This window comes from Corapipo altera, unplaced genomic scaffold (assembly GCF_003945725.1).
Source record: "Corapipo altera isolate COAL_440 unplaced genomic scaffold, ASM394572v1 2c, whole genome shotgun sequence".
Taxonomy (NCBI): domain Eukaryota; kingdom Metazoa; phylum Chordata; class Aves; order Passeriformes; family Pipridae; genus Corapipo; species Corapipo altera.
In genome coordinates this window covers 2,533,576-2,558,228 of record NW_020884923.1, presented here as the reverse complement: position 1 = coordinate 2,558,228, position 24,653 = coordinate 2,533,576, and the positions used below count along the sequence as shown (strand labels likewise).

At 38.2% G+C, this 24,653-nt stretch overlaps 1 protein-coding gene across 1 annotated transcript in view; it reads left to right on the top strand.

Moving 5' to 3' along the window:
- NID1 (nidogen 1) overlaps nucleotides 1-24,653 on the top strand; it is a 55,192-nt gene that overhangs the window by 11,917 nt on the left and 18,622 nt on the right. The window contains exons 2-12 of the mRNA XM_027657347.1: nucleotides 6,758-7,057; nucleotides 8,194-8,423; nucleotides 9,049-9,476; nucleotides 10,475-10,624; nucleotides 11,797-12,048; nucleotides 13,154-13,354; nucleotides 15,107-15,352; nucleotides 16,199-16,342; nucleotides 17,475-17,603; nucleotides 20,373-20,516; nucleotides 21,237-21,359. Of these exons, the coding sequence (XP_027513148.1) occupies nucleotides 6,758-7,057; nucleotides 8,194-8,423; nucleotides 9,049-9,476; nucleotides 10,475-10,624; nucleotides 11,797-12,048; nucleotides 13,154-13,354; nucleotides 15,107-15,352; nucleotides 16,199-16,342; nucleotides 17,475-17,603; nucleotides 20,373-20,516; nucleotides 21,237-21,359 (2,347 nt within the window). The remainder of the gene's footprint in view (nucleotides 1-6,757; nucleotides 7,058-8,193; nucleotides 8,424-9,048; nucleotides 9,477-10,474; nucleotides 10,625-11,796; nucleotides 12,049-13,153; nucleotides 13,355-15,106; nucleotides 15,353-16,198; nucleotides 16,343-17,474; nucleotides 17,604-20,372; nucleotides 20,517-21,236; nucleotides 21,360-24,653) is intronic.

The window sequence follows — 24,653 nt, the reverse complement described above, 5'->3', positions numbered from 1 at the left end:
TGGCCGCGGCGCCCCCGCCCGCCGGCCCGGCCTGGCCCGGCCGCCCCCGCTGCCCGCGCTTATAGTGGCGGGACGGCGCTGCCCCTCCCGCTGGGAGTCGCCGGGATGCGCTCCGCGCCGAGCTGCCTGCGCTGTGCGCTGCTGGTGCTGGCGCTGCCCATCCTGGCGCTGCCCGCCGAGCGGCTGGCGCTGCTCCCGCATGGAGAGGAGCGCGGCGATGCCGCGCTGGAGAACGGGGACGACGCGCGGTCGGCGGCGCTGGAGCTGAGCACGGCGCTGCGCTTCTACGGCGCCGCCGTCCGCTCCCTCTACGTGAGTGCGGGGCCCCCTTTGGCCGCCGGAGGGTCGGGACGGCTCCTGGGGGCTCCGCGGGGCGCTTTGGGGTGGTACTTCTTGGGTTCCGTGTCGGTCGTGTGAGCGCCGAGGTCAGAGGTCGGTCCAAAGAGCTTAATTGTTCCAGTTGTGTTCAGTTGGGTGTTAGGGTCGTGTTAATGCCCCTCTCACGCTGTGGCTGTTGCCGATTTTTCACAGTCTGTACCGGGAGACGATTCAACAGGTAATAGGGGGGTAAAGCAAATCCATTAACCAGAATGAACGCCGTCCTCAGCCGTTTTCAGTGCTTATACACACAGAGCGTGTTCAGCTAAGAAACATCCTCGTTGTGGTCTGTTTTTTGTGTTTCAGCACACCGAAGTCACAAAACTGAAACTATGAGTGTATAACCAGCAGGGTGACATGTGAAAAGACTTGCACCTCTTAGCACCGAAGTGCTTTCTGCCTCGTAATGTCTTGGGTGCTCTTGAATGTTCATTGCTTAAGAGTCTCTTGGGCAGGGGGAAGTCCACATGCAGAGTAATTGCAGGCTTTGGGCTGTAGGCAGAATCTCAGCCATGTGTGTGTGCTTTATAGCAGAATCTGTATCCCAGAGTTGTTTGTGCACGTTTATAGCTAGTGGAGGGTGTTTCGTATTTGAAAGTGGGATTGAAAACAGATTGCCTGGAGCAGAGCTGCTCAAAAGTAGCCATAAAAAAAGTGCTTAAAATGGCAGCATGTCTTCAGAACACTGCAAGAGCACTACATTTTATCATTGCCCCTTTTCTCCTGAAGCCTCATCTAGGCTGGCAGTTGAAAGGCCTTAGTAGGGAAGGTGCAGTATATTCAGTGTGTTAATCTGATAAATTAAACCCATCTCCCTGAACATATATGCCAGTGTGTTTTAGCACTGTGGGTCAAAGATGCAACTCTGTGGACTAATCTGCATGAAGACATTTGGGAAACTAGAGCTCCCTTGTGACTGCAGTCGTGCAAAGTTTGATGTGGTTCCCATGTACTTGACTCTGTTTTATGGGTATTCACTGAAGATATAACATGCTTGCATTACACTGAATTATATTAGTTATGCCACTTATGTTCTTTTTCATTGTCCACACTGCCTCAACCTGGATAAATCCTGACAATCATATCTGAAATATCAACTTTTGTGGGATTCAAGTTATGCATGTGTGGAAAATGGCTGTTGTTCACTGATGCTGGCAGTAAAGATGAAGTATTAAGTGGAGTTCAGACTTCAGTTTGACCCTTAGTTCATTGTCTTGTCTTCTGTACTCTAAGTTTGGCCACTCATTAGCCAACCTAAGTAAAAGATACACTTTTTAAAGCACAGACATGCTCTTAAAAGATAGGGGACTGTATATCCAGCCATTGAGAAGCAAAGATAACAAGTAATGTGTCAGGTAAGGGAACAGAGTTTTCAAAGAGCAGTAAATGGATTAAACACACGAGGTTTCTTAAGTTTAGTGATCTTTTTACTTGCCCATGCCCTGAAAGAGGAATAGTTCTAGTTAGCTTTTGTCTGAAAGAATACTCATATAAATTTTATATCAGAATCACTTTTAGGACTCTGCCAGCATGATTACTAAGGATGGGCAGTTTTAGTAAATGGCGTTTCAGTATCAGTCTACACACTATGAAGAGTTTTTTATCTTGCATTGAATCTGGCTTGAGTACTGCAAAACAGAAGCACAGTACAAACTGTGAACGGGTAGGAAAAAGAGAAGTAAACCTGTTAAGGAAATGTATTTAGCAGTTTTGAAAGTGCCTTCACAGTATGTATTTTTATGTATATTTGCAGTGAGTACTTATTAAGCTCTATGACATTATTTGGCAAGCAAGATTTGCCAAAGTATTGCTAGTTGGTGGTAAATGTTATCAAGCTGATACAATTAACATGTAGTATATGTGATAATACACAAAGGAATTCCTAGATCAGATTTTGTGTTGTGATTAAATATTTCTTTCTGTATGATTCATCAGGATAGTGTGTTAAGTGTATCTTAGTTTTTGAGCACTTGATTTTTGGCCTTCAATCAGTTGAAAATTTGTGGATTCTCTTTCTATTTTTTTCAACAGTCTAGAAGCTGAGTTGTTTGAGTTATCTCTACACATGAATAAAAAGGCAAGGAGTTCTGAGAAACAATTGTTTAATATCAACTTGTCATAAAATCCTTGGCAACAAAACCTTTTTTCGTAGACAAAAGAGTGCACTTTTATTTCATAAGTGGAAACAGACTTTCACGTACTGTAATCTTCAATATGGTGTTTTCCTATGAAAGACTTATAACATTGAATCCAATCACTAACCAAACATATTTGTTTTAATAGCACGCTTTTATTAAGGCTTTTTCAGCTTACAGTAAGACTCATTGATATGGAAAAATGAAAATATTAGGGAATTACCTCCATTTGGGAAGAATCCATAGTCCTTTAAGGCAAGCTTGGCTCAATTTTTTAAATCCTTACTTTTTTTAACTTGCTAAATTAATAGTTGATGATGTTTCTATTAGAAAGCTTTGCTGCTTTAAGTCAATTGTCACTTCATTATGAAAATACGTTCAATTTTTCTAAACTCTCTTACTGAGAAATATTCAAGTCCTTAAAATATCTACTCACTGAACAGGGAAAAAATGCCTCATTTGTTTGAAACTTGAATTTTTGTAGTACACACAGAGATACACTTTTTCTCTTAATAGAAGTGCTTCCTTACTTTGCACTTCCTTCTTCTTACTTGATTTTCAGGATGGACCTATAATAGTGTGTGTGTGATTTGTTCTGCTACAAACCCCAAATGTATGTTAACTATGTGTGTAATCCAGAAGTTTAACATCTAAAAATACATCTATGTTAGTTCCTGTCAAGTTAAATAGTGTTATACCCTAAAAGGAAAGATATACTGTAAAACTGGTCTTTGAGCAACGCCCACCTTAGGCATTTTTTCCCCCCTTTCCCTTTTGGCAGGAATGATGCTCTGATGAAACCCAGGGTGTACTCTGAATTACTTGTCTTTATTTTGGGATTTGCACTTTAACCTATCTGTGTGAACTTAAAAGAAACAGGGTAAAATTAAATCATACTATTCACCATCTTTGTCAATATAAATATATTGTTAAAGCTAAAACCACTTTTTCATTATTAATAAGTGTTCTTTCTCTTAAAATCACTGCACAAAGCGAACAGTTTGTGTATTTATTTTCATTTGATGGCTTGCAACTGTTTTCTGGGTGATAGAGTACATGCAACCAAACATTCCCTTAACATTTAAAAGTGAACTGTCTCTCTTATAAACTACAAAAAAAATGGGTTTGGCATTTTGCATCTCCTTAATAAAATTAATTTTACATTAAAGTTAGCAAAATAGGAAAAGAATAGTCAGAACCATGTCACTAATAGGTGAAAAGAGGAGGGCCATTCCTTCTGGTTTCTGCTTTACTCTGTGGTATTAACTAGTCCTGATTGTATTTTCTCTTAATGTTATTTTAATCTCTGCCATAAATGGGGGATCATGAAGCCGCGGAGTCTGTACACACCAAATCTGATGAAGAGCATGGAATTTGTTTAAAATACTTCAAACACCAGTCATCTCTCACAAGAGGATTTAGAGTGGGAGTAGGGCTGCTTGTGTACAAAAAGTGTAAGCAAGGAGAAGGAAGGGAAAAACTTTTAATTGGCTCTAAATTTATTACTTTAACGATGGAGTGCATCTCCTTGCTAAAGATCTTAGCAAACAGACCATAATGCCCACCATCCTCCATACTGTCTTCCAGTGGTAGAGTATATTTGGTGGGTTTTCATTTTCAGGTCATGTTTTAGCTTTGCTTTATAGGAATGAGGCATTTTCTAGTGTACAGATGTTATAGGAGTTTCTGGACTATATTTATGTTGCATGGATGACTAATTGCAGGGTCTATACTGAGGTAACCCATGCTGTCTTTTTAGTTCTGTATTCCTAAAATTTATAATTCACCTTAGGATCTGTGACCATTTTTAAGTCATAAATTATTAGAGAAAAAGTTATCACAATACTCAGCTTCTTCTCCCCCTTTCTAACATGACCTCCTTTCCCATTGTGCTTGTGCAGATTATTTTCTGCTTATATATCTCAGATATACTGTTCATACATAAAGCCAGCTTGCCAGTTTTTACATGATCTTAACGTTTTTAATATTTTACACTGTAGCTGCTAGTGAAATTATACATCTGCAGACCATACAGTCAGCATATGTCAAACCACTTTTAAAGTAAATTCTCATATGCTGTGGGAAGTATTTGCTAAGTTTAGCTAATAGTTTTCTGCTGACCATTATCCAGTTATGCGCCAAGCTGAGTGACCACCAACCTGTGGCAATGGGCATACTCTGACCCCCTGGCTAGCCAAAGGAGGGTTCAAGGTATAGGTGTGTGTTGTATATGAAGGGATGATTGGCATCATGAGTTCTCATACTAGACTTTTTCTGTTTTGCTAGGTGTAGCCATAGTAATAGTGGTCCAGATTTTAAAGGATGTTGCCAAGATACATGTAGCCTGTATCCTTGATGGGCTTGCACAGCCCACAATTTCTCTGTGAAGGGAATGAGTATGTGGCCTCCTACTGGCCTCCTTGTTTCCAAATTTGTATAGTGGAAAAAGGGGAAGAAAAATTTGGAGACGACGAGAGTGATCAGAGACAGAGAACAGCTCTTATACAGGGAGTGCATGAATTGACTGGGGTCTTCATTCTGGAGGAGAAATGATGTAGTGGGAAAGACTGGGTAGGATTTTTGTATGTCCCAATACAAAAACTAGGGGCCGTCAAATGAAGCTGGGAGCCAGACTGAAAACCAAAAAGTGTTGGAGAGACCTCAGGGTTTGAGTCACAGATTCATGGAGCTCCTTTTCCAGGGATTTTGTGGATGATAAAGTTTATATGTGTTGAAGGGAAGACTTAACAAATATGTGAAGAGATCCACAGAGGATGAATAAACAGTCAAACCACAGGGAATCCCTTGAGGTGAATGTGGTTGGAGGCTTGTTGAAGTACGTGCATGTCCTCTTGTTTGCTTAATCTGTAAACCAGCAGATTAAGGGACAGACTACTGGGTTAGATAGCCTTGCAGTCTGAGTCACAGCGGCCATTCTGACCCATTTCTAAGCATCTATAAAGATTACATAAAGTTGAGAACATCAGGACTGTGTGATCCACAGCATTCAGCAGCAGTTTGTTCTCCTCAGAGTCCCAGGAATCCCTGTGAGCGAGATCAACCTGCAGGAGGTTGCAGCTTTAGTTTCACAGCTTGTAGTGACAGTTTTGGAACCTCTTTTCCTTTCTGAGTCCCTTGTATATGTGGCAGGAGATCTAGAGCGAGTGCCTGGCTGCCTGCAGGTAGTCAGATGTGTCCTGTTATCCAGTCCAGCACCTGGAAATAGATTTGTATGTGGCTGATTCCCTCAGTGCCACACATGTCTGGAAGAAAGGCCTGGGACACAAAGCTGTGTTTGAGCAGTTTGTGCACCGTCCCAAGGCCTGACACCTATAGTCTTGCTCGCTGCTTGTGTGTGTGAGAGCCGGCTCTGGTTTGCCAGTGGAGTTTGGCTGTCACACTTGGACATGCCCTAGCACCTAGTGTATGTATGTGTTTATTTCAGTTTTAGTCAGAGGTGGTTGGCTCTGAGTCAGTCTCACTGATCAGTTAAATCTCACTGAGCCACTATGTATGCATTTTCAAACTGAGAATTTCACTTATATATGTTAACGCTTTTTTTTCTTCTTTCAAATAATAGACCCAGTTTTCTACTGGCCTGTGTCAGAGCACTCAGCTGTAAGAGAATTTATAGGGCCTGCTGTGCAAATTCTGTCTCCTAGCCTCCATAGCCTTTGGTATAAGAGCTGTGCTCACATGAGCAGCAGTTGTTGTTGTCAGCCTTGCACAGTAGTAGAGAAGTTCCTAGGAGGATGTCTGTAGTGAAGTGAAAATTAAAGCAGTCCTTGTGAGGCAAAGAGAAATCTGTACATCTTCCCAAAAGACTTTCACCCAAACTATTACAATATTTAAGCATGGAGCAGTTTTTTGGATTGGTGTCTATGTGTAGATTAGTTCTTTGCTCAGAAGTTTTATCAGCTTCTGAAGCAATGGTGGGGAGGTATATCTTTGTTAGAAGTGGCAATAAGTGTCTGAAATTTAAATAGGTAAAATCTTTTTCTAGGGAAAAAAGGCTGGTCTATCCATGAAGTATACCTCTGGTTTTAGGCAACTTAAATACCAGGACTCCTGACATGGGATACAAAACAAGAACTTGAAAAATCCAGTTACTTTTCAAATACAAACCTGTTTTTTGACTCAATTTATTTTCAAAATACAATGAAAATATTGTGATCTAGAGCACCTATGTGTAGGAGACAGCCATATGAACAATATCTGTGTTACACTTTTCATCTTTTTATTAGGTTACCACTAATGGGATTATTGCAGTGAATGAACCTTCAGATGAAGAAAAATATCTTGGTCAATTCCCAGTGAGTTTTGGGGCTATTGCTCCTTTTATGGCTGACCTGGACACAACAGATGGACGTGGAAATGTGTATTACAGGGAAGATTCGTCGTCAGATGTCTTGCAACTTGCATCAGACTATATCAAAAGAGGTTTTCCTGAGACTACTTTTGATCCCAGCAGTGTTGTTATTGTTACCTGGAAGCTTGTGGGTCCTTACCAGACACCAGGAGAAGATCATGCTTTGGAAGAAAAGGTGAGTATTAATCAGAACTTTAAGCCATGTTGGACGCATGTTCAGCTAAAGTGTAACACTGTAACCTATTTGTTTTTAAGGCTTGAATTCCTTTCTGTTTAAATGAATCCTGCAGAGTTAAGAATGTATTTTATTGTTGAAAAGGCTGTAGTAAAATAGGAGTTACAAGAATTTTTACTTGATTTTTCTTTTACAATATTTTATTAATTAAAAAGAAAATGTTTGATACATAGCTGATTTCTTTGTATTCCCTGACAAGTCTTACTTTGAATGTTAAATGTGAGATGGTAATAACTGAAATAGTAGAATAACCTGCCCTCCCTCCTTGCAATATAATCCTGTTGGCTTGCATTTTTCAACAGACTCAAGTCATTTTTATGTCAGACTATCTAAAATCAGATAAGGACTAGTAAGAACTGAAGACCATTTTGAATGGATGATGTTGCATTCAGAAAAACCTCATCTTTTGTAGCTAGTATTGAATGAAGAAGCAGTTTGAGGGGTTTTTTTTATTATTACTCCCCAACCATTTTCCCCTTTTTAAACCATTTAGGTACTATCCTGCATGAGTATGTAAATTTGTACACCATAATTATTCCAACTGATGAGCTTGCTCACAATGTATCGAGTTGAGAACATTACCACAACTTACAAAATCTTTTTATGTCAATGATAACTTCTTTTGCTTAACTTGACACAAGCACTGTGTTCATAATAACAATTTTATACTCTGGTAGCAATGAATAGCTGATGTCTGAGGTGCTGTTTTAGTGGTTCCTACAGTAAGCAGGAATGTTCCTATGGGTAAAGGCTTGAAGCAAGATGAAACTTAAACTTTACTTTAAATATTCTGTAGAACTTAAAATTGTTCTGTTTTGGGCAGCCTCTCTAACTATTTCCTACAGATTTAACTTTAATAATGGGTTTTTTTCATGTTTATGAATGCTAAAGCTGAAACTGCCTTAGCAAAATATAAACTTGTGTAATGTTGACTTTTCCTAGGAAGTACATGATACATTATGTATGATGGAAATTCTAATGTTGATTTTGTGTTTAAAAAAAGGAAAAGTATTATTCTGTTGTCTCTCTTGACTATTTTTACATGAGTAAATGGGTGTTAATGTTTTTTTCCACAGAGAAACACATTCCAGGCTGTTTTAGCCTCCTCTGACTCCAGTTCCTATGCTATTTTCCTTTATCCAGAAGATAGTTTGCAGTTCTATAGCACATACTCCAAGAATGGTGATGAAAATATTCCTGCTATGGTCGGCTTTAGTCAAGCCTCTACAAACTACTACTTTTGGGAAAAGCCAGGATCCTACAATGTCATTGCTAATGATGAAGACAGCATTAGAAACCTGTACAAGTATGCTTTTTTCCTTGTTTGAACTCCTCGAGAGTTCCATGGTTTTCTTAATTGTAGCATGAATCACTGAGAACTAAGATGCTATTAGCCATTGCATGAGAAATCACAAAGTCTGCCACTGATGAACATCCACCCTCTTGAGGAATATGAGTACTTTGGTATAATTTTTCAAAGGTCCACAGTTCCATTGTCACTGGTAGGAACTGCTGTGTACTCAGTTGTTCTACAAATCGTACCACTTAGACTTCAATTCTTTATGGTCTATCCTAGGCAACCCCTTTTCTGAAAGAAAGAGTGAAGAAGAAGGAAAGGGAATGAGTTAGAAAGTTCTAGTAAGTGGTAGCAAGATCTTTGTAGCCCAAAAATCTCCTCCTGTTCCCATTGCTTTGGAGACAAGAAAGCTAGAAATTCTCAGAGCTCTGGGTATGGAGAATAATATGCTATCTGAACTTTCAGGGGTGTTTTACAGCTCAATAAACTGTACCTGTAGATAAGTATGTAGATAAGATAATTAAACAGTTTTGTCCTGACACTCCTCAGTGGCGGATAACATCTTGTGTAGGCTAAAAGTACCACACAACTCATGCTTGATTGTTTTGATTTGGCATATGCTTCTCTTTGACAGAAGCAGCAATGCTGGGAAGCAAGGTGTCTGGGTGTTTGAGATTGGTAGCTCATCTGACAGCATTGTACCTGCCAAGATCAGCAATGTTTTGGAGAGCCTAGAGCCTGATGAAGAAGACCAGGAGATGACTTCTAAACCATTCATGTCAGACTACGGCTCCACTGAAATAACACAGCAGTATATCACAAGTAGTACGGACAGCACCGAAGAGGATCAGCACCATGTTACGTACAGTGTTCCTCAGTTAGCTGCAGAAGACTTTTTGACTCCATACCAAGATGTAACAGGAACACCTTCAACTGAGTCTTTTTACAGTCCTCAAGATTTCCCAACAGCAAAAGCTCCACCTCGACAGTTTCAGGTCCAGCGGTTCCCCCCACAGCAGCCTCAAGTCATAGATGTGGAAGAATTTGATGAAACTGGAATAGGTAAGGTCTTTTTGTAGCTTAGCTCCTTGTAAGATGGATAGACTGGGAAAAAAACCCAAACAAACCAAACCAAACAAACAAACAAAACCACAAAACAAACAAACATTCCCCCCCCCAACCCAACCAACAAACAAAAAACTCAAAAGCAAACAAACAAAAAAACTAACAACAAAAAAACCAGAGGTGTGCGAAAATTGAATTACTGAAGAAATTATCTGTTTCCTTCTCACTGTCTTCATATCTGAAAATCTGGACACATTTCATAAATTTGTTATTCATCAAAGTAGTCAACTCGGATGTCATCTGATTCAGATCTTGCCAGTCTAGTAAACTAGTTCCCTAATCAAGCTCACAGACCTTTCTTAGATGTGCTACTGAATACAGGTGACTTAATAAAGGTTGGGAATAGAAACTGCTGTAAAATTTGTTGTCTAGGGTTTCATGACCTCCAGTCTTCCACGGGTGGAAGTAGCAATTCTAAGTTCTGATAAAGTGTTTATAGAAATTTCACAGTAGCGTGACTGACTGACCAGATGTTTCTTGATGCAGATGTGAGAATTGCTGTCTCCATGAAGTAATAGGGTAAACCAATTAGGATTACAGGGTGCATCAGTTGCTGCACTGTCCTGGGTACTGTACTGATGTGTTTTGTTCTAAGGTTGGAAAGTCTCCTTTTTGCTTTGATTTGGAAACAAGAACAGGTTAAAATTATGGTGTTTAGTTTTGACGAGAAGTTTAAACCACTGAAGTCAACAGAATTAAAGTGTTTCCTAATTAAAAAATTAAACAGCTAAAGTCCTGATGTTTTCTGCAAAATAATAGACTGTTACTTGCATATTGCAAGGTTAGCCAAAATCAATTGCAATAGTTCACTTTCCTTAGAGAGAAAATGAGAAAGCTAATCAAGTGAGTCCAGAGAGACTTTTAAACTTGACCGGGGAGATATGAATACTACAGTAATTACATGAAGTGTAAATATCTGGTCTTATTTTCTGCAGTGTTTCGCTACCACACAGATGTCCAACAGACCTGTGCTAACAACCGTCACCAGTGCTCTGTTCATGCTATTTGCAAAGATTATCCCAACGGATTTTGTTGCAATTGTATTGCTGGTTACAAAGGAAATGGCAGACAATGCGTAGCAGAAGGTAACTCTTCGAAAACTAGGCACATAAGTAGAAATTACATACTAAATACTAAAAAATCTTTGAAAGACTTATCACTGAGATATATTGAATGGTATTTTAAGCAGTGAGCTATACTTTCTAAAATGCTGTGCTTTTTTGAATGAAGCAAATTATTTTAAGTGGTCAGTTATATGCTTTCTAGAAAAAATAAACTCTTCCATAACTGACATAATTTGAAAGACAGCATAACATTAGGTGATATTTGATAGAATTAGTCATGAAGTTTCACTGTGTTATAATCTGATATGGTCTTCACTCTAGAAATGGATAGTTCAAAGGGATGAACAAATTAACTTTGATCATCAAACTAAAGAGCACGGCTCCTCTTTGTCTGACTGACTCTTAAGCTGCTTTACTAAAGGGCTAATCTGCAAGATTTTTTTAAATACCCATTTAAACTTTGTTCCCGTGTAAAATCCATAAAGGAATTTCTTATGTATACACTTGTAATCCTCACAGTGATTTGACTCAGAGTATAGATGCATTTCAACAACTCAAATAGCTGACTGCAGACTTTGTGTTTTGTAAGCCAGGAAAGCTTTCAGTTCATAAAATTGTATTTTCTGTAGAAAGAAAAGGATCTGATGATAATGGAATTTGAACTTCCATGTAGGAAATTATATACAGGAGAAAACTAGCAATCCAGAATAGCTATAACACTGATGGTCTTCAGAAAGGTCAGTAGTTTAGAATCAAAAAATGTAATAGGTTAGAATAAGAGGTCAATTACTCTAACACCCAGTGGTGTTAGCCTTTTAGTAGGGAATGAACAAATTTGCATTCAGTGTGTATTTATATCAAGGGTAATCTTCAAAAGAAGTTTGTATGCCACTTACTGTCAGATATACTGTAAGAGCATATGGAGTTATCCTTGAGGACAAAACTTAATGAGGATAAAGGGCATCTCTTTAGGCAATTTTGGCTATTTTGTAATCTGTATAATAACAACAAACATGTATATACATACATAAGTCAGTGAACACATGGCAATTTCTTGTCTTAATTCTGTGAGTATTTGTTTGTTCTTTATTTCAACACTAATACCTTTGAACATAGTGAGTGCTCTGAACATGTTTCTCAGAGAGTATGAGAGAATTGTTGTTTTGTTCTGATGCATTGTATTGATTTGCCAGGTTCTCCTCAGAGAGTCAACGGGAAGGTCAAAGGAAGAATCTTTGTAGGAAATAACCCTGTTCCAATTACATTTGAGAACACTGATCTCCACTCCTATGTTGTGATGAACCAAGGGCGTGCCTACACTGCTATCAGCACAATCCCAGAGACCTTGGGGTATTCTTTACTACCTCTTGCCTCTATTGGAGGTATCATAGGATGGATGTTTGCAGTGGAACACCAAGGATATAAAAATGGATTCAGCATTACTGGTAACTTCTAAATTAATACAATGTTCAAAACTGTGCTATGCTTTCCTCTGTCTTGATAGAAAAGACATGTATTTAGAACAATATATGGTGAAAACACATCTATTCTGAGCTGCAAATTGATCGTTTGTAATCAAACTTCTCACCATTTTTGTGCTTACAATATATAAATATTGGACTTTTTAATTTTCTGTCAGTGTACCAGCACGCAATTTCTTAGAAAGAAGATTGGCTTGGCTAGTTCCTGTGCAAGAAAGAGATTGTTTAAAACATCTGATTTTTTTTTTTTGTTACTACAGTGTACAGAGCTACTGAAAAAAAGCTGCATCTATATCTTCAAGAAGTCTAACATGTTAATTTCTTGGTTGCATCAATGGAGCAAAAGAGAAACGAAAATCTGACCTCATGAGGGTCTGAAATTCTTAACAGAAGAAATTGCTGCATGACATGCAAACAACTCACTGAACTTGTTTGAGGGAAACCCCTCTTCACAATTAAAGCTTTTCATAAGAGTTTGAGGCCAAAGCTGTGCAGTTGTGCACATGAATTCAAGCTGTAGATTCAATCTGTTCTAGGAGAACATGTGTTTCTTTTTAAAATTTTATCCTTTACAGCCCTATAATATGAATTTACATGAACATAACTTTTTGTTTTGGGGTTTTCTTGGATTTGGCATTTTGGAAGTTTGTTCTGGAATTTACACCATACGTTTCACTTGGTTTTGATTTGGAAACAGATGTACTGGACTTTTAATTTTTTTTTTAAACTTACTTTATTCCTAATAGAAATTTTCTCTAAACTGCCCTTTTAAATGGTGTGATAAGGCCTACTGTTATTAGCTTGGTCAGATTTTTTTTTTTTTAATTAAAAAACCCCTACTTCCTCAGGCTTAGTTGCAATTTACCATGTTCAGTGCTTAAGATAGTATTCAAGGATATTATCAGTATACCTCTGAAAGTTATTTCATTAGAAACACAATATATTAGCAATTGTGCCATATCAACGCTTGCAGAAAACAGTAATTTGTATTTATCTACTAAAAGCAATATTTTAAACAGAAGGATTCAGAAACACCTATTAAGTGGTTTAACTAATGCTCTTTCTTTAGGTGGTGAGTTTACACGGCAAACAGAAGTAACTTTTCTTGGCAACAATGAGAAGCTGGTTGTAAAGCAGAAATTCAGTGGTATTGATGAGCATGGTCACCTTACCATCAGCACAGAAATGGAGGGCAGAATACCTGAGATCCCATCTGGTGCATCAGTCCATATAGAACCATACACTGAACTCTATCATACTTCTAGTTCTGGTAAGGTTCCCTAAGAATGAAATGATAAGAAAGTGTACATTTCTTAAAGCAGAGACTAAGACAATCCAAAAAAATTATTTTATTCCCTTTTTAGCAAGTGTATTTAGGACCCTTCAATTTATAGAAAGTTGCTTTTTGTGTCTTAGGAACAGGTCCCAAAAGAGGGTGGATTTTGAGTGGGACAATGCAAATATTTCAAATCTTTTTATTGAAAAAAATATTTTAAATTTCCTTGAACTGATGTTTGCAAAACACTGTCAATTTCCCTTTTTGTTGACCTTGTTTTTACACTGTTGATGGCAGCATATAAGTTACAAAGTTTTTTGTAGGTCCACAGCTCTTTAGTAGGAGCTGTACTGGTGTATATTTTTTTGTGGGAATGTCATTAAGTGAGCTTTGATGTCTGATGAGACTGTGTAAACCAATTATTTACCAGTATGTGTCATATAAACTGCATTGCAACAACTTTTACAAGCATTTATCAGTATTATTTGAGCTGACTTTTAACAACTGACTAGAAAACTAGGAACCTCTTAATTCCCTTATCAGTTTCTCTCTCCTCTCTCTCAGTTCCTTTATCACAGACTCTAGATTTCCTGAGAGCCATTCTTCATTCACTATTTACAGGGCAACCTCCCCTCTTTTGCTTTCCTCTTCCTGGAAAAAATTATGGTTGTTTCAATACAGAAAAAAAAGAAAGTGAGGTTGGAGTGTTGCTGCTCGTCAACCAACCCACCTGTTGAAGAGAAGTAAAGAGGTGCACCCACAGGCACATGAATACTGGAGAGACTGCACTTCATTCCAGGAGTGCACTTTTGATTGGTAGAGATAGCAATGATGCAACTACATCATTTTCAGCTGCCTGGTATTCACTAATGTCTGGCTTTGGTAGCCAGCGATGAACGCCTCTTGTGCTTTACCTGTTTTACCGGTAAAAAGCTTCTGCCTTGTGCTGAACAGCTTCAGAGTTTGGGAGAAGTTGTTTGCGCAGCATGTGCTCTATAGAACACTTGGCAGAAATGCTGTTCCCATGGAGGTAAAATCAGAGGCTGGAGGGAGGCATCCTTCAGGCTGTATTTGATCTACTAGTGCTCAAACAGCTGCTATTCTACTGTCCTATGATGTATCTAACAGTCTGTTACTTAGCAGAAATCCATCTTTTGCCAGTTGTTGGAAATGGATTGGTATAGGTGTGTCGTGATGTCCAAACAAAGAACAGTGGTGTTCTGACGACCTTCCTGTTGGTGAGAGGATCCATGAGCCCTTCTTTGAAGAGCTTTGGTCACAATTTTTGAAAACATAGAAAACTGTTGTGAAGAGTGTAAGAGCTCTTGGACAGGCAGCTTCTTCAGGACTTTTAAAATCCAGGGCTAATAGCCTACAATGAACTAAAAGTGGGTGTATTTTAGTGCTTGTGAGATGGCTCTTGTAGATCCATTATAAATTCACTGAAAGGGACCTCTGAGTTTGCTGAGTTGAATTTTCCTTTCATTACTTGGAAACCACAAAATAAAGTAAAATTTTTAAAATATGTAAAAATAAATTAAATTACTCTATTTATCGATGATACCCGAGAGGAGAGTAAGTGCACTGAAGTGCCTATTCCTTTTCGTGGAAATACATCCATTTTCATAGCTTCTTGCCTTTGAAATTTCTATTTACAGTGCACAGACTGCATCCCAATTCTACAGATAACATTTGGCAGAGTATTTTTGATCTGTTCTGATCAGCGTGTTTGCTGTCATGTTGCAGTGATCACTTCATCATCCACGAGAGAGTACACAGTGACAGAGCCAGAAAGGGATGGAGTTGCTTCCACGTACACGGGTGCCTATCAGTGGCGACAGACCATCTCGTTTGATGAATGCATTCACGATGACTCTCACCGTCCTGCTTCTGCTACTCAGCAGCTCTCAGTGGACAGTGTGTTCGTCCTGTATAACAGAGACGAGCAGATTCTGCGATATGCGATGAGTAATTCCATTGGCCCAATCAGTGGTATGTATGAATTGAAATTTTTTTCTCTATTGTAAGTAATTAAGAACAAACAGGCATCCGTGTTTTTCTAGCCTGCCTTAGCTGTGTATTAGTGAGTAAAATTAATTTATTGCATTAGTCAGTGGAAGTCCAGATCCATCAATTAGGAAGAGAAATGAAACTGTTGAAAGTTTGTATTTTTACTTGAGAGAGTATTCAAGTGATTATCTCTTCTTGAAATTCAGTGGAGTTTGTGTCTAATTCCTTGAAATACTCTCAAGATACCACCTTGAATCTATTGCCACTCAGATAACTGGAGGATATTGTTTATCTTTACCTAATTTTGTAGTTCCTCTATTACTGAATTTTTTGTATTGTCAGAGAAAAGGGCAAAAGAGGGGACTAAGATTCACCATGGGTGAGTTTCTATAACTTATCATGAAACTTGGCATTTTATCTTTGAATTGTAGGCAGCCTATGAAGTGTATTTTTTTTGGATAAGCTGTCCAAGTTTGCACTAAAATCAGGAAAAAAAGCAAACAATTTGAAAATGCACACCAGATGAGTATAAGAAAAAAGCTGTGCTCACTTTTGTTTGATACAAAATAAAGTTCTGCTAATTAAAATGAATAAACCAAACTGTTATGAATTGTGTTCTTAGTCTACTATCAGTGACTGGGAGATTAATTACTTTTGTCAATCTTGGCTTTAGAGAGGTTTTTGTGGCTTTTCTTTCTTTCTCGTGCAAAAAGTTTTTTTTTTTTTTTCCTCATTTAATGCATACTATAAGCAGACTCCTTCTAGGCCTTAACTGAATGCTATTACTTGGATAGAGTCATCAAGGCTAAATATGATCTGTCTTGTCAGATGGTTCTGCTGATATTAACCGGAATCCTTGCTACACTGGTACTCATAACTGTGACACCAATGCTGTGTGTCGTCCAGGAACTGGAAATCGTTTCTTCTGTGAATGTTCAGTTGGCTTCCGTGGAGATGGAAACGTTTGTTATGGTATCAAAAAACTTTAATTTGTTGCAAAATGAAAGCTAAAGTGGAATTTGTTTTCCTTGGGGTGCACTGACCATCAGGACTAGCCATTCCAGCAAAATGAACTGTCCTGAGAGGCTGGTTTTGAGAAGGATAGGTTAGAGGGTTGCTGGTCTAGCTGATGTATCTCAATAATCAAAGTAGGCAAGTTTGACTGTCTTGAAGGATGTGTTTTGCTAGCTTGCAAAGCATCTTTCCTACCCAGTCTGTCTTTTTATAAAATATGTGGTAACTTAGCTGTGAGAAATTTACTGTAATGCAAGTTCTGGTTAAAATGAATCAACTAGGTTAAAAGTTCTCGAGGGAGATGAAAAATGGTATATGCATGAGTGGGCAGAGCAGATATGTGCAATTCATTGAAATAATCTTTTTCTTGATCTGCTTTGAAAATCCGTTCTGGTCAAGAAGATTATATTTCCCAACTCTGTCCAACTCTGTATTCATAATGTATTTGGGTTTTGCTTTGTAATCAAATCACAGCACAAATACTTGTTTTCAAGAGGTGAACATGTGTGTTTAATGAAGTATGTATTATCCCTATTAGCTAACCAAATTTTGGGGTTTTTTGATTAAAAAAAAAAAGCAACAAAATAAACACCAAAGCACAACTCTTCCCTCACTCTAACCTTTAACTCAATTTGCAAATGAAAACAACAGCACCACATTGTCCCTTCCAGTCCTCTGGTGCTGTGAGTTGAGCAACAATGGATTAGAGATGTATATGGATAAAAAAAGGGGGAGTCTTTCATAAAGTTCATACTCCCCCAGTAGTCATCACTGCTGCTGATCACCTTCTAGACTGCATGTTTTTCCTCAGTGGCTCCTCTTTTCTCTACAACTTCCTGTACCTTCCGTTTATTACTTAATTTTAGAGCCTCTTCTGGTTTGTTTTTTCCTTTTTGGTGCCAATTAGCTGAGGACACAGTTACCTGAAAACTTGTTTTCAGGTTACTAATATCTCCTAAGATATACGGTCTAGCTAAGATATAGCTGAAATATATAAGACTGCTATTAATCAACAGTTCCAAGTTTCTGTTTTTCTGGCATCCATATTAAATGCATCTTTGTCATAACCAAAATCTCTGTAATATCCTAGATATTGATGAATGTTCAGAGCAACCAGGTCTATGTGGCACCAATGCAGACTGCAATAACCAGCCAGGAACCTACCGTTGTGAATGTGTTGAAGGATACCAGTTTGCAGCAGATGGGCGGACTTGTGTTGGTGAGTTTTGTATTTCTTGCAAGCACTGCCCACCGGCTCTTGGGCTGTGATTCAGCTCACAGGGACAGAAACAGTGCTTCACGATCTGCCCTTACTTCTAACGTGAGCTGAATTTAGTGCTGCACCTACTGATTAGTGGCTTCTTCTGCATTTTCTAAGGGCTGTGCTTTGACGACTTGGAGTTTTGTGTTTTGTTTCTTTCTTATGTCTAACCCAGAGTTCAGTTTAACAGATTACACTTTAGTTGCAGATTCATCCCTTGGGTAGGATGGTGCACAGGTCTAAATCAGTGCGTCTTGGCTATTGCAGGCTTATTCCAAAGCAATAGTTAATCGTGCTGAAAAGAAGTTGTAACCACAGATCACTTCACTGTTAAAATCCTCGAGATTTGGAGAAAATGTAGCTCATTTTAATGAACATTAAGACTTCAAATTCAGTAGCTGCTGCTGAATTATTTTTATATAGTTTTAAAACTTTATTTCCAAAGGAAACCTGAGTCATTCTGTATTTGCTAGACTAAGGTTGTCGTAACAAGAGATACCTTTTTCCTGTTTACCCTGTTTTTCACTCAAGTTCTAGAAATTCCTTTTGGAAAAAGGAATCTACAAATGGCTGATAGAAGAGGGGTAATGACAGATAAAATAGTTAATGGCTTTACTTCTAGAGTGCAACTGTCAGGATAGGATAGAGATTGGATTTGTTTTGTTTTGTTAGAATATTTGTCTTTGCAACCTTACAGTAATTCTGTACTGACAAACCCTGTATGCAGTCTTCCAGTATAGCTGGATCGGTTCCTGTTTTGTTTGGAAATGAGTGATAACAGCTGAGAATTGTTTGCTTCTGTTGTGACTGTGTTAGAAGCTTAGTTACCCTTTGATCAGTTCATGCATCCATATCTTTCCTCATTATAGCTAAGACTGTTGTTCAGCTAAGACTGAGGAACCTTCATCTTATAGCAGACAGTTGCATGACTTTCCTGAAGTTTGTGGCTTTGTATACTGTTTGTTACACTCCATCACAAGCTAAATTTCTCTGCTTCAGTAAGGATTCCAATTAGTCTACTCCCTTAAGTCTCCCTTTGTTGCAGTTAGAAAAAGCAGCTTCTTCTACCAGGCCACTGGAAGGGATAGGGTGAGATGTGGAAGAGCAGCTTTATGTTCTTTCCGTTATGTCCACCACTGCATTTCTGTGATTTAGACCCAGAAGGAAACATTCTTCCTTCTAGTCACAATGTCACCAAATTTTCTCTATCACTTTCCCATGAAGTTGATGTCCCACTTTTAGCAAGCACTAAGTAATTCCCTGCCCAGCTTGAAGGATTTCAGTTTGATCTCTTCCTTCAACCTAAACCAAGCCGCATTTGTAAGACTGAAGAGAGGGAAGATAAACTCTAGTTTCCCAACAGATTAAAAATAAATGTCATGGTAATCTTGTTCTCCTTTTCACAGTGGAGGACTTTATAACCCCCCAGACAACTTGAACCCCAGAAGGGGCAACAGCAACCCTTTGTGCTTTTGCAGGTTGCTCTGGGATACCAGCCTTGACTCAGCTTTTTTGGAACTGGCCTTTTTTTTTTTTTTCATCCTAGCTGTATGACTCACTGGATAGCTTTAGAAGAGAGTTGTAAATAACTCCTATTCTCCTACTTGTAGGATGAGAAATAGGAGGACTTGAGGACTCCCTCTGAGCTCCAAGTTCTGTGCATTTATAATGCAATTCTTAATAGATTATTTTATAATTTAATTTTGTAGTCTAAAACTTCATCAAACAGAAAGATATTAATGATTCTAACAACATTGTCACTTCTTCCAGAGAAATGGAAAAAATGACTGTTTTCAGATCTGGCTCTGATGGCAGATTTTTGTTATTCTCCTGCTGATACTATGGTAGTTTCCATCTGTGTACTGTGATGAAAGGAGTGTTGTGTAGTCTTGTCTGGGTGCCCTGTCAACTTCTCATAAGAATTGTGTAAAGAGAGCCTCAGAGGATTCTTTATTACAGCAGCTGGAAGTCTGTTCCTAGATATACACATTGGATGCTTTATTTCTGGGACCAAAATTATTGTAGTACTTTGCCTCTTCCTATTTTAAGTACCGTGGTTTCCTTTTGTTTCCTTTCCTTTTCACTGATTTAACAGGTAAGCACAGGCAGAGCTCCAGTGACTTCCTGAAATAATTTGTGTGTAAAGCAGTGCAATGCCTTCAGAGTACTGCTGTCAACATGAGAAAGTTACGAAAAGCAGGTCTGGTCCCAGCTTACACTGTTGGTCAAAAATCTCTCCAGTAGTTGACAAATTTGTTTATCTCCTGTTGAGTGAGTCACAGCTCCCATCTATTGCCAAGTGACGGCAGCCCTGGGTCAGTGATAGGTTAGTGTAGCAGGTCATCTAATAATTCCCAGTGCAGTAAACTGGCCACTAAGCTAATATGTGAGGTAGCTCTGTGAGATGCCTTACATTTCTTCATTCAGGACTCCTTTTCATAAACAAAGCTGTCATGGATTCTAGGTTCTGTCACGTTCTGTGCTAACAAACATCTGTGAGGTGCTGAGGACAGTCAGTTCCTTGTAAAATGTTAATAAGATTTAACACCAGTGAAAGGGGAGATCTTGGCAAAAAAAAAATAATCCCAACCCCCAGACCAAAAAAAACCTGTTTCCTTTCTCTTCTGTAAGCTTTCACAGCTGTTCTCTCATATGAACTTATGAGCCTTAGACTTTATGAATGAAAATTGAAATTTTCATCTCCTCTCCTATACATTTAACCTGCAGCTGTTGACTATGTGGTAAACCACTGCCAGACAGGCACACACAATTGTGACATTCCTCAGCGTGCTCAGTGTGTGTACACTGGAGGGTCTGCCTACATCTGCACGTGTCTCCCGGGCTTCTTGGGAGATGGGCGTGCCTGTGAGGGTGAGTAGCACCATTTGTTGTTGGGCTTTTATACTCCTTATTGCACAACTTGGACGGTCATTGAAATGTCATATAGTTACTTGTGATTTTAAGCAGGAAATTTCATAGTTTAAGTCCCTCAGGTGGGCATTTGTATTAAGCATATGTCTTTTCCTTACCTCAGTTTTTGAATTCACTCTTCAATATTTGGGCTATAGAAGGTCCAAGATGAGGTAACTGCAGAAGCTGCAGTACTTGTGGTTGCAGCTCTTCATCTGCTGGATGTGTTTGCACTGTATTGGTTTATATTATTACAGTGGTGAAACATATGTACTATGTAAAAAAATTACATTTTGTTTCATGTCAGTCAGAGAGCAGTGGGGGAGAAGATTTACCTAACTACATGTTGGAAATATTGCTGTTCAAATCCTACTTCTCTTGCTGTGTTAAGTAATTTCCTTGAGAAGTATAGACATGTGTTTCTAAAATACTGTGTGTGTTAATAATGGTAGTTACCCTTTGGAATAGCAGAATGTAGAGATACAGAATCTAAAATACATGCATGCTTTTCTTTCTCCTTTGTCTTTCTGTATTAGATGTACTTCCAAAGAACTATCTGTAAGTCTAATCAGATATCCTAAAATAGGAGCCTGAAAATATGTCAGGTTTGCTCATTTTTTCATCACTCTGATTTGTCCATCAGGAGGAACAGTTACCTGAGATTTTTCTTTTCTTTTACAGATGTAGATGAATGTCAACAGGGCCACTGTCATCCAGATGCTTTTTGCTATAACACTCCTGGTTCCTTCAGCTGCCAGTGTAAGGCAGGTTATCGTGGGGATGGTTTCCGATGTGTGTTAGGAGGTAAAATTATATAGTTCTTGAAAATTGAACCAGAAATATAATTTGGGATTTGGAGGATATATGTTAATTTGATTCCTTTCTGAAACAACATGTGTGTTGTCAAACTGGTGTCTTTATTCTTTCTTAAGTCTTACAAATTTAGAATTTCACCAAGCTTGTGTCAAAACCTGTATCTTGACTGCTATCACTTTTCCATGATATCCTGCTCAATGTCCTGTTTTATATTTTGTTTGTTCTATCCTCAGCAATTTTCGGCCCCAAGCTGATATTATCTTTTGAAGTTGCCTTCTGTAGAGGTTTGACCATGGGGGTGATTTGATTTGCATACTCAGTCACTTACCTTAAAAGATCTGGAACTGTTGGCAATGCAAATGAGTACAATTACAGGAGAAAAGTGAAAAATGAGACCAAAGTCATGAGACTGTCTGCAGTGGTATCTAGATGCCTACATGCCACATATACCCTGTAGTCCAGAAAGACTATGGTTTCTAGCTGGCACTTACTTATTTCTATATTTACTCAGCTTGTTCTCTGTTCGACAGAAAGTTCTTTATCATCCCACACTTCTGTTCCTCCATTGTGCTTTGGGCCTTGAAGTATAAAACTCCTCATCTTGAAGGTATGCTTAAAAAGAAAGAAAATAAGGAACACTGAAGCACAAAGGAGCATTGTTATGGTTACTTTAGTTCAATAGCATATCAGACCTCTGGGACAGCACTCAGGTTTTGCAGAAAGGTGAATACTTTCATCCAGAAAATAAAGATTAATTTCTGTTTGTTCAAACCAAATTCTCTTTCCTCTAACATTCTTGCTGTTGGGCAAAAATCCCTTCATCTCTGAACAGAATGGAACTCAAAATATGCAGTCAAGAGTAAGAAGAAAGTCATAGGCCCACAGGGAAAGAGAGTAAGAAGCAGTATGACTGGGAAGGAAGGCTCTCTTCATAATTTACCTTCTGCCTTGTGGTCTTAATGATGTCCAAAGTGTTCGTTGATTCAAAATTGAGGAAGGTTTGTTTGTGCATTTGTTTTAATAGTGGATGTGCTTGTTTGAAAGTGCTTGTCTGTCTAGCACAATATTACTACCTGAAAACTAATATATTTTCTTTTGCCACTATATTCCCTAATTCTGAATTTCTGACCTTTTTTTTTTTTTTTTGCATAATTGGATACTTGTGTTTTAAAATTAAAAGACAAAGGGTTGTTTAAAGGAAAGTATTAAAAAAAAAAGAATTCACAAGGTTGTTTCTGGTTTTAGATCATATTTACATGACACTTCATCATGTTATGTGAAATCACCCAGTGTGTGTAGATTTTTCTATCATAGGTAAATTGGAGGTTTTGCAGTGTTTAATTCTGAGGTCTAGCTTTTACCACTTTGTAAGTCTTTTAATATTATTTTTAACTAACTTTTCATGCATGATCACCCAAGAGTATTTTCATTTTAATGCCAGATGAATGAAGAACATAGTGTTTCTGACCTGTGTCAAAATATTTAGCTAACCAATCGGCTGATAGAAACAGAACTATTTCTCCTAGAAGAGAAATTTGATGTGAATAGCTTGAAGCAAATTAAACCTTAGAGCTTCCAGTTCTTCAGGCAGAATTGCAGAGGAAAAAGTATTGCGTTCATGTCTGCCACATACGCTTTATACCTGAAACAGGTGGTTTGGAAGACTGATACTTGAAGTCAACTAATTAACTTTTTTAACAGAACAGTCAATGTCTTCTGAGTATATGTGATAATTTACTTGAAGGTTTTTTTTGGGGATTGGGGGGTTTTTTTGTGGGTTTTTCGTTGGTTTTTATTTGGTTGTTGTTGTTGTTGTTAAGAACAATACCTTTTCCCATCTTTGGTTAGTGTCTACAAAACTGCTAAGCACAGTGTACTATTTTGTAGAAACTTTGTTATTTTTTGCTGCTTATCCTGTACACTTCTTCACTTTTCGTACTCAACACAATTGTATTTTGAATGGTAATCTTTCCATGTCACAATTTTAATAGTAGTAACAAAATATTTTTGAGAGTTCTGTATCTACTGTTTTAGTGGGTGAAGATCTGCCAGGTTTTGGTAGTCTTTATATATGCCTCACTGTTTTGCTTATTTTTTATATATAGTTTTCTACTATCAGTAGAAGACAAGCTTTCAGAAACACTTGTATCAATTGTGTCTCTGCTCATTAAATGCTCTGAGCAGAAAAAAAATCTGTATAGATAAGAAGTCTCACTTTTGCTGAATCGTTACTGAAATAGGGAGTATCTGTATTGCTCTGCTAGTCTGCAGCAATAGCAGTGTTTACAGCTTATCTTACTGCTCCCTTCTTAGAGTTAAGGGAACAGCAGCTACCCTTGGGGTGTCATCTGTTGCTAAAGCTTTAGTGCTTTAACATGCCTGTATCCATCAGTTAATCATTGCCAGGAGATAGAAAGAAACTATACTTTCTGAAGCCTACCAAAAGTAGCTTAGTTTACTTTAGCGCCCAGTTTGTAAATTAAGTTGCTTCAGAATGGAGGCTGCAGATGAGGCTGTATTGTTTGTGTTCAACTGGAATTAGAGACCCTTTCTTCCCCTTTTTCCCGCTAAGGTTTTGATCTAATTAGCCTCTGTGAAGTAACTGAAGTCTTTCCTGGTTGTTAATAGCATGGAAAGTTTCATTCATTCGAATACACAGTTCTTTTTTGCTGTACCCTGTTCCAACCCATGTTGCAATTACTTGCTTGTTTGGTGTCTTTGTTATTGCATGAAACCTATTGTTAAAACTTAACAGTGCTGAACGGCAACTCTTGAAACAAGTAGAACTAGAAACTAACAAGAAAAATGGATTCGAGTCACACACAAGAGAACGTCTGTAGGAGTGAACCAGCAGGTTAATGAAAGAGTTAATGATGCTGGAATGTCCCGCTGCTCCCAGCTATTAAGAAAGTCTGTACTTCATTATTTCCTCACGCTTCATTTTTCCATTTCAAAAAAACCCAGATGTCTGAGTGTTTCTACCTCTGCAGACCGCAGACACTGTTTACTAAACAGAAACAAGTCTAGATTCTTGGAACTAGGAACTGTTAAGAGCCATTCTCTGGTCCTGTATGTGCAACTAGTTTCACACGAGAAACGCATTTACCAGAGCAAAACTATAAGTGAAGAATTACAAAGGAAAATAAAGAGACAAAGGGAAGTGGGTTATTTTCATGGGGGTATTTTCATAATATTTTTTTTACTCCAACATTTGAAAACATCAGGTAAAAATGTGCTTTGATTTCATTTATTCAAGTTCCATTATATATTTCAGTGACTTTC